Source organism: Vigna angularis, chromosome 4 (assembly GCF_016808095.1).
Source record: "Vigna angularis cultivar LongXiaoDou No.4 chromosome 4, ASM1680809v1, whole genome shotgun sequence".
Lineage (NCBI taxonomy): Eukaryota > Viridiplantae > Streptophyta > Magnoliopsida > Fabales > Fabaceae > Vigna > Vigna angularis.
The window spans coordinates 1,166,311-1,176,673 of NC_068973.1; the positions used below are offsets into that span (position 1 = coordinate 1,166,311).

At 33.2% G+C, this 10,363-nt stretch overlaps 1 protein-coding gene across 1 annotated transcript; it reads right to left on the minus strand.

Annotated features, from left to right (window-relative positions):
- Window positions 1-1,910: 1,910 nt before the first annotated feature.
- Window positions 1,911-10,030, minus strand: LOC108321067 (putative E3 ubiquitin-protein ligase LIN-1). The gene is made up of 17 exons (XM_052876759.1): window positions 9,083-10,030; window positions 8,099-8,171; window positions 7,688-7,936; window positions 7,477-7,556; window positions 6,223-7,362; window positions 5,915-6,056; window positions 5,261-5,500; window positions 4,856-5,150; window positions 4,440-4,561; window positions 3,784-3,903; window positions 3,561-3,692; window positions 3,336-3,458; window positions 3,146-3,256; window positions 2,926-3,072; window positions 2,736-2,861; window positions 2,335-2,451; window positions 1,911-2,242 (listed from the first exon to the last, which is right to left on the minus strand). The coding sequence occupies exons 1-17, from the start codon at window positions 9,748-9,750 to the stop codon at window positions 2,225-2,227; spliced, it is 3,903 nt and encodes a 1,300-aa protein (XP_052732719.1). The 5' UTR covers window positions 9,751-10,030; the 3' UTR covers window positions 1,911-2,224.
- Window positions 10,031-10,363: the final 333 nt, after the last annotated feature.

Below are 10,363 nucleotides of genomic sequence, written 5' to 3' on the forward strand. Positions count from 1 at the left end.
GTTGGGTCGATTGAGTTTTATTCATAATTATTTAAAAATAATAGTATTATTTTAGATATAATAATTATTTTATAAAACAATTTGAACAAAAATTATTTTAGATATAATTATCTGTTTTGCAGATTGTTGGATTCATACCTTGAATCAACCTGTTTTGACAAATCTACTCGGTGAAGAGATAGAATGAATTAAAATATTGTCTGCCTGCATAAATTAAAAGATATTAAAATTAATATGTGTAAGAATTAAAACAAAAATGTTAAGTTTTGGATTCAAATTACTTACTTTAAAATAAATAAAAAAAGTGAACTCACTGGTTTATGAAACTTTTAATTTTTTCATATTTTGTTTCTTCGTATCCATTTGTCTTATTCTTAGTACTACTCTTTTTTGTTTAGTTTAGATGATTAAAGTATCACATTAGGTATCTTAATATTAGTTTTATAATTTTTTTATTACACATTTTTCTTTCTTCTAATTTTTTTATTTGTTTTGTATTAATGAAATTATTCAAATTAAGTTATCAATTACAATAATCAAATACTTTTATGTTCCATATTTGAATATCTTTATTCCTTTGTAATATTTTTACTTATTTTTTTAATATAAAATATATGTGTATTAATTTTAAGTACTCAATCACATGAATTCTTCATTTGGTAAATAATAATAAAAATGTATCTCTTTTATTATTGACCATTGACTTTTGTTTAATTCCAAAAAAAATTGTTTTACTAAATCAATTTTCATGTTCAATTATTTTGGTATTTGAAAATACTTTTTAGATATTTAAGATACTTTTGATCTTATTGTATTATTAGTTATACATTTGTTTTGTTTTATGTGATTTAATGGAAAATAACTTTTACTTCTTTTTAATATCTTTATTTATTATTTATTTTTATAATATAAAATATTGTTTTGATGATTTTTTTATATAATTATTTTAATTTTTTAATTTATTATTATTAGTCTAATTTTATCCATGCAATTATATAAAAATATTTTATTTATTATAATATAATAATTTAATATTTTTGGTATGAATTTTGTTTATCATCGTCAATATAGATTAATTCAAAAATTGAAAAATTTATACTAAATTTCAATCCTTATTAGTTTAACATTTTGTTTTTATCTTTTGCAATTTCATTCATATGATGTATCACAATTTGTTATTACTATATAAAAATACGTTTCAATAGAATTTAAAGTAAAGAAGTAAAGAGAAATTTAAAATATTTTTAAACTTGATATTTGTTTTTTATAATTTGTTTTATTTATTTTTTAAAATTTTATCAATTTTGTCTCATTAATATTTAAAAAAATAATAAATATTTTGGTTTTTATGATATTTTATTTGGTAATATAATTTTAATTGCATACAATTATAATTATAATTTTTCCTAGATATTTAATATTAAAAAATAAGAATACATCTGATTAAATATTTAATAACATTATGTTTCTTTTATTATGATTTTTAATTTTTTTATAGAATTTAATGAATTGATATTAAAATATGAAATATATTGAATTTTCCGAAAAGCTCATAGAAAATATTAGCAAATGTTAAAGAGGAGGCATTTTATAAAATCTCAATTAGATTTTCCGATAAGTAAGTTTTACCAACTAACCACTGTTTTCCTCATAATGTAATTTATTCTAAACTACATATTTGAATACTCTTACAAAAAAGAAAATTTTAAATATCTAATTTTTTTTCTCAGTAAGTAATGCTTTATTCTTTTAAAAAACTACAGTTATTAGTAAATTAAAAAGTTAATATTGTGTATCAGGGTTATTGCACTTGTTTTAATTCTAAGCTTTGTTATGTCATAACAAATTAATAGACTTTGAGATTATATGTTTTGAAAGGAATATCATCTTGCTCTAAATTTGCCAGCTCATGATTGAAAGGAACAATATCACCTTGGTATTTGATATACAACATTTCCTGTACACAGAAGACAGTCAAAACTATTCACACTGGTTTTCACTCAAAATGTATATTAATATATATATATATATATATGCTATAGTCATCCCTGATGCAAAATTTGTTCTTAAGCTAAGCCTTTGGCTGTTGCAATCTTATCTGCATCACAAGGTAGTTTTGCAATGGCATCACAGCATGACTGCATGAAAGATCCTTTGTTGTAATACTTGGCCAAAGGGTTGGAACTTGAAAGGATATGTATGTACAAACAGCAAGTTGCTCTTCCTACAGAGGGATCCAACCCTGTGGATCATATAATTGAGGAGTTTGGATGAGAACAATGTTACATGCAAACGTTATGTTTGTTGAAATGAATAAATACAAAGAGCTGTTACCTTGATTAGTCCTGTCTCAGTACCACAAAAAATGATGTCATTGGCTGCAAGGATGCTTGTTATCTTGCTTCCTGCTGATATTCTCCCCAACTTTTTCGGTGCCCCTCTCAACCATATCTGGTTTGGGAAGGTAATTTCAGATTAAGGAGTTCTTGATGTCATTTGTTTAAGGGGTAAAAATCAAGGTGAAAATTCAATGTTTTATTGGGAATTTTGGCATGTTTGTGTGATGTTCTACTTAAGTACTTATAGAAAAGGGAAATAAGAAAGCAAAACAAAATTAGTTCATTATATGTTCAATTCCATCTAACTATATTAGAGCAAATGGTCCAAAATATATAGTTCCGGGTATGATTTGATGCTAGCATATTATCTTGCAACCCTATCAGTTCTTTAGGTACCTGAATATTGTTTGGTGAAGAGCTGGAGATTAGGTACAAGAAGTCTTCTACCACTTCCATGGCCACCACATTATCTCCTTTGTCAGTAAGAATTGAAAGTTTTGGTTTCCTAGTTTTTTTCCATTCCTGTGTAATCCATCCATGTCAGGAGAAGTCAAGGTTTTTCTTGAGCTAAGGTTGCAATTCTCACCTTGAATGTTGTGCCTTCAACTTGCTTATTTGCACTGTAGAGCCAGTCTCTATATGCTACAACTGCATTGATGGGCTTACTTTTCTTCCTCCAGCTCCTTGTAGGGGGTTTGATCTCTAGTTCGCGGTTGTGTGTTGTGGAATACTCCTGAAACAAAATGTCATGTGATGCTACCTGTTTATGTGGTTCTAGAATGTATGTCAAACAACAAAACACTAACCTGTATGCTTGAATCCGTGCATCCAATGTATAACTTTCCTTGAGCCACCGTCATGCACTTCACATGCTTACCTTTGAGAATATCTCTGGTCACTCTTGATTCATTAACTAGCTGCAAATGGTGAAAAAGATAAAACAAACAGTCCCAAATTTTGTCTGCTGCCTATACATGGAAAGTTTTGAAGCATCACCTTTAGTCCCTGGCTTTCTGCAACAGCAAAAATTGTTTCACCATGTGCTCGCAAATGATGAATTGGTTCCTTCAATGCTATAACTTCAACACATTCCAGCTTTCTCTGGATCATTTTCCACACCTATTTTATGTATGTTATTATAAGATAATCAGTTCATTTTTGTTACTAGAGGTCTTGGTAGAGAAATTGAAAGTGGTGACCTTGTAAAGGGTGTAATCTTACCCTTATGGTTTTATCAAGGGATCCGCTTATTAGGCAGTCAGATGGTTCATAAAGTGAAAAGCATGTCACAGACTTCTTGTGCTCCTTAATGTCCCATATAAGACTTGCTGAGTGTCCCCTAATATCCCAAACCTATGACTCAATGAATGTAATGACATTATTTAGCATGTAGTCTATAGTTACTAAACATGCACCACACGAATCAGATCATGTGCTTTTTTACCTTGATTGTTCCATCTGAATACCCACTGAACAGCAAGCCCTTGAAGTAGATGAGGGAGCAAACTGCTAAACTGAAGCTGCAACCTGCCTCAAGGATTTGTGTGTGAACGCAAGAAATACGCTGCTCTTACCACCATCATGATTTGGGTATGCCACAAAATAAATCATTTAGTGCTAACTATGCTAATTAAATAGGTAGCAAGATTGTAAGAATTTCAAGAATGTGCTCCTAAGACCAATATCATAACTCATTTACTTTTACGTTAGTCCTTTTTCAACCCTCACTGTGTTTATTTTACCCCACAGTTGCTATAATTCTTTAGCTTGTTCCCCATTTGTATCTTTTACTTAAATGCTACATACTTAAACTATTTTCTATTAGCTTCAAAAGTCCTTATATTTTGAGTTAAAATGGAGCTGATAATGAGAACTCCCCCCCCCCCCCCCCCCCCATCAAGTTGGCATTAGGCTGCTAGCACCATAGTTTTGGCATCAAAATCCTAAAAATGTCGTGATATTAATGGAATAAACCAAATCTCTTGCTTACTAAATCAATGGTGGAGCATCAATTATGTTAATTATGTGAAATTTACATAAATTCTGTAGTCATAGAATATTCATGAGAGTGTTAAACTTAGTACATGAATCAGTACTCACTGATATGTTTGGGAGCAAGAAATCGGCTACTCTATGTAGTTCCTCAGCCATCCAAATAACATTTGAAAGGCGCCTTAGTGATTCCTTTACTCCTTCGGAGAAATGCATCAGTTTTTGCTTTCCTACATGAAAAGCAGTGTTTGACTTAATGGAGAAAATTGATAATTCAAAGAAGTACTCTATCATTCATACATTCATTCATTTTTTGTTTAAAATAGAGTACGTGATTTTTTTTTCTCTAGTCAATCCTCTGACACAACACTCATTGGAGTGGTGTCAAGTGCAACATAAGAATGAGAAAGACAAATATAGCAAAGATTTCATACTTATATAATCATCATGTACAAAATGTCTTTGTTTATAACCATTTTGTGTTTATCAATAGGGTATGACATGGACCTTGTTGAGAAAAATACCTTTTCCGGAGGCATAATTAAACATGCACATACATGCTAGAAGTCTTTCCTCCAACTCCATCCCAGGATGCAGAAACTGCTCAACTCCACTTAGTATAATCTCAGATGCAGAATAACTGATGCTGTCTGGATTTTTTGTTATATGACATCCAAGCCATGCAATTGCTACAAGGCAATCTCTAGAAACCCTCTTTATCTTGCTTCTAAGAACCCTATCTAAAGTATGGAAGACAGAATCCCCAAGGCTTATGATACATTTTGCAATTTTACTGCACCACAAATCTGTGCTAGTATCCTGCATGTAATAAAATTTATTAACATCCTTAAACATGTTAGACAGCACGGTTCATGCTGTCATGCATATACTTTGAACATTCAGACACACAAAGCATTTAGGAAGCTTACCTGTAGACTCGGATCCAACCAGTTGAAGTTCCTTATCATATTCTGGTGATAGGAAGAGGTCAAACCTGTCTTTCTCAACAACCATGCAGTTGTATATGGCTCTCCTGTCCAAGCATACGTACCAGCCAGATTTGATAGAATGGATGCAGATAATATCTGCTCTGAGCTTTCTTCTGATGTCATTGCCCTGAGAAGGATTTGCACTGCTTCTTCTCTAAACACACCTTTATCAGGAGAGTTCTGCAGTATAATTTTGTTCAGTTAGTGATTAAAGGCTTCAAGTTTCACATATTATCTTACCAGAGTGATTTGGCCAAATTATATATATCCAAGTCTAAGATGTTCATGAAAATAAAATTCTAAACTTCAAGTAATTTCAATTAGAACTGAAAGAGTTTCAGTGACTTTACCAAATGTATCATTGAGTGACTTCAAAGTTACAAACTTAAAAATTTGTGAGATCCACGTGATATATCCTCCTTTTGGCCAATATTTTTGTTGCTCATTATTAATTATGAACATCGTGTAAATTAATGAAATGGAATGGAATGGAATATTCCTGTATATGACTTAATGTTTTTGTTCCATTGAAAGAGTTTCGTGATTGAAATTCATGAACTGTAGACTTGTATTTTTCTGAATTTTAGCAATTACCAGTATGTCTAACTGAAGCAAAATATTTGCTGCTAAAAGCTGGTGATCAGGTTGTAACTGATGTGCACAATGCATTAGTGTCTGCATAATATTGATGCTTCTTTCTTGCTGTACTCGTTGCAGCAGACTAATAGCCGACGATCTGGAAAAGAACTGAAAAGAGTTACTGAAAATTATCTGAACAAGGATTGCAACAAATATATGAACAAACCATTGGATCAATCTGTTAAATACATATTTGCTACAAGTACTACTCAACTACATTCAGATAAAACACGAATTGAAGATATGGTTGCATAGTTATATACCGTGGTATACAAAGGATTTCATGAAAAAACTCAAGAGCCGTGCTTTTGGCGCGGATATTTTCTGACTGCAAAAGGTGGATAAAGGGAGCAAGTGGAGTGAACTGTGATACATACTGTCTGCACTGGGCATCATATTGCATGCATTTTATAAGAATGGTGGTTAAAGAAAAAAATTCTTCTAGGTTATCATTCCTGGCAACTTCTAGAAATCCACTGAGAACATGAGGAGAACTGATGGTAGCCAAATGCATGTTATTTGTGGCATAGTCAAATGAAGTTACTAGCTCTTCAATGATCATCAAGGATGCTGCATGAGGTGTCAAAAGAAGTGACTCTGGCCTATTCTTGTAACTATTTGAAGTGCATACAATCTCCACTAATATTGGCAGAAGTTCCAATGTTTTTATATCTATAGGTGAAGGATTTATCAAATAAATTAGAATTGCTGCCTCATGGACATTTTGTTTTAGAGCACTTGCCAGATCACACAACCTTAAACCTTTCTTCTTGACATCTTCTATGATTGACTTGTTCCTTGAAATTATTGTTGTCAGAATAGACACTGATGCCCTTATTTTTCTTTCCTCTTTGGAAGTAGAGATAGCTATTAGCAGCTCATCCAAAATCACATCCTTTAAGGAAGCATAAGTAGCGCCGGATGAATTAATCAGGCTCTCATAAATTGATGCAATGTCTACAGTATATTCTTCATCACATTTTCCTAATACCTCTGAATAGTGTAGTTCTCTAATCCTCCTTTCAGTCAGTTCTGACAAGTCTTGCAGGGAATATCTTCTGGAGCTTGGACAAAGTTCATCAAACTTTGATAGGCTATACACTCTTTGTGTCTCGGAATTTTCCTGATTTTTCTGGCTGGGCCTATGTTTGCAAGCAGGTGTAAATGTTACATGATCGAACAATTTTTTTGGCTTCAATGCTTCCTCATTTAATTCATCCTCTCCAAGACAATTTAAGGGAGTATTTCCAGTTTTATCTCTGTATTTTGAGATAGATAAAGTAATATCTTCTATGGACCTGTTGAATCTACTAGAATCAAGCTTAATTATGTTTTTCATGTCCAACTGTTCTTGAATAGGATGTTGATGAGCTTGAGGCAAACCAGAGTGTTGTTGTAGCTTCCTGCGAAGGTCAATTACATGAAATTCCATGAAACAACTATAAACAATAATAGTGAAGAACTACATTAGATCTGAGATGAAGTTTGAGAAAAACAAGACTGTTAAGGGGCCAAACCAGTTGTGGATTTCTGGTGGTAGATCATCTGCTGTAGTTATTGTGGTCTGTATATAAATTTTTCTGTCATCCACATTTTCCTGAATATGAAGAGATGTGAGTTAAAAAATAAAAAACTTCTGTCTGGCTTATAAGGTCAAAATTTGACGAACAAACACATTTTGAAGTGGTTACGTGTCAATAAGAAATTTTCTGAAAAGTTATCACTAACCATGTTCTTTCTGGCTCTAAAATCCTTATAGAATGCATCCACTGACACTGGTGTCTTAGAGTGTACCTCTATCATCATATCTTTGATACTTGAAATTGTTTGGATCTCTTTGTCGTGATACTCAACTGACTTAAGTTGTTTAAGGGCCTTCTTATCACCTTCGTATTCAGCAATATCCATGAATTGATTTGATTCATTTTCCATTATATGCATCACATCTTGAGAATCAAGAGGATGAACTTTTTTATACTGCATATCATGACACAGAATTTAGGGGAAATAAAAAGGGAACAAGAAAGAGAAGTTGTTGACGCATCTATGATCTAACATTGTAAGTTTCCACTTGTATATAATTGAAATGAATTTGCAATGTCATTGCCAGTAATAGAAATAAATTAAAACAAAGCTTACCATATTGCAACTTTTCAATCTTGATTCATGTTGAACTGAAGTTGGAGAAACACAGCTAGTATTTGGCACATCCCTGTTCGGAATAGTAACTTAATTTTAGATGATACAGTTCCATTCCAAAAATCTAATGTCTGGACTTCAACAAACAGTATCTTATGTCAGTTTTGTATTTCTTTCCATTGATATTCCTACTTCTTTTATCTGTATTCTTTCTTTAGTTATTAGAAAAACAATTATGGATTATGACTGATATTATTCTATAACATTCATTAAATATGTAACATTTTTCAACCTATTTCACCATTGAAATAAACAGCAATCTTACTGTTTCTCTTCAAACTCAACCATTTGTCTTTGGAATAGTACTATTTTAGATGGAACTGTTGTATTAATCACCTAATGGCCAGTGAAAGGGATGGAACAGAATGGAATTGAATAGAACCCCCCTTCTCATTGTTTGGGCCTGTTTACAATGGAATGAAAAAAGAGAAAGAAAAGAGTGGTTCCATTCCACACCCACAAATTGCAGAGCAGGAAAAAAAGGAGATTTTCCATCCTATTGTACACAAATTAATATAGTATCATTCTATTCCACCCCCTTTCATCAATCCAAACATAGCCTTAAAGTCTAGCTCTCAGGTCTTAGAACTTCACGTGGTTTACACTTTTACTGCATAATTTTTGCCTCTTTTGGTTGAAACGTGTTTGAGAGAGGAATGTACTGTTTTGGAACTCTAGTTCACGTGATTGAGTTCACATGAGTATTTACAGACATTACATTGGCTAAAAGTCCTCGTCAAATAGAAACTTGAATTTTGCTAAATGCCTAAAAATCTAGCCACTTTTCTAAGCCACAACAAAGAATTGTAAGGTTTTAAATCCTAGTTTTTTCCTCGAACTATTGGACTTCAGAACACACCAGGTTCCACCTATTGAGCATTGTTTGAATGTGCATTAATGTTGAACAGCAAGGATTAATCTTACACAGAACGTGGTGATTGTTTGCTGCAATAACTGCGCCACCATGGAGTTTCTCCATAAAGCATGACCTGGTAATACACCAGACATTCCTTGTACCTCCTTGCCACCTCCCTAATTGCTTCATCCATTTCATCTTCAGAAGACACAGATTCCAAACTTCTACTGCTGCAGTTACCCTGCACCATGCGAATGCTCGATTGGGGGAAAAGACTTTCGCAAAGTTGTGCTGCAAATTCTGTCCAAACAAGCCTTGGTGATACCAACACTGCTTGGAGAAAATGCAGTGCTGCCTGCCACTCATCTCCCTGGAGCTTCCTAACCACTGAGAGGTAAAAGTAGGAGCAGCACACCAAGTAACGGTTTGGAATTGTGGCTGTGACCTCTTCCTCATCAAGCATTGCTGGCACCTGAAGCATTTGTTCTGAGTTCATTAGCCTGAAGGATCTATCTTCTGGCTGTTGAGCTTCAATGGCGGCCTCAATGCTGTCAATGCCCCAGTAAAGATTGGACAACACCGACTGCTCAGAGAATTCAAAAAACTCCTGCTTTTGAATCCTTAACTTGGAGGTGCATCTCAATTTCAGACCATTCCTGGTCTTCTCATCTTCCAAGGTGTCTTGAATGAACCTGTTGATAGAAACAAGCACCCATATGTTTTTGAGGTCTAACATCTCATCTAGCGTGTTTGGAAACCTGTTCAGAGGTACAGAATCACGTTTAGAACGCGAAAGTTATGATTTTTAGCTTCCTAAAATCACATCTGAAACGTGAAACCAACTCTGATAACAGTCTTGAGAGAGGAAGATGAAATTGAAGAGGAAGTGGGAGTACTGATAAGTACTTTGGTGTTGAATACGAGAGAGGAGTTAATGCAAGTTGTGTTTGTGATTAGATTATAGGTAGAAGTTTAGCATCTGGTAGCAAGTTCCTCCCGTGACTGTTTTTAGCAAGATTCCAAATTTCATTGGACCCTTTAATCTTCTATTGCTTTCAGACAAAAAAGAGACCGTTGTCTTTCCTACAGTGGAAAAAGTTCCAAAATAATTAACATTATAGTGCTCCACTTCACGTGTACCTTATCACCAAGCCTTTTCTTTCTCTTTACGTTTTTTTCATTGCCGACTTTCTATCATGCTGAATTCTCGTACATGGTTTCATACACTTGTTCATAAGTGTAGGTGTATGTATTCTATGCCTGTGTTCAATCATTAATGTGTCGTGCTTCTACAGTAGACACACATCACATGAAAGAGGTGAAATCTAGTACACGCTAAGAATACTGTA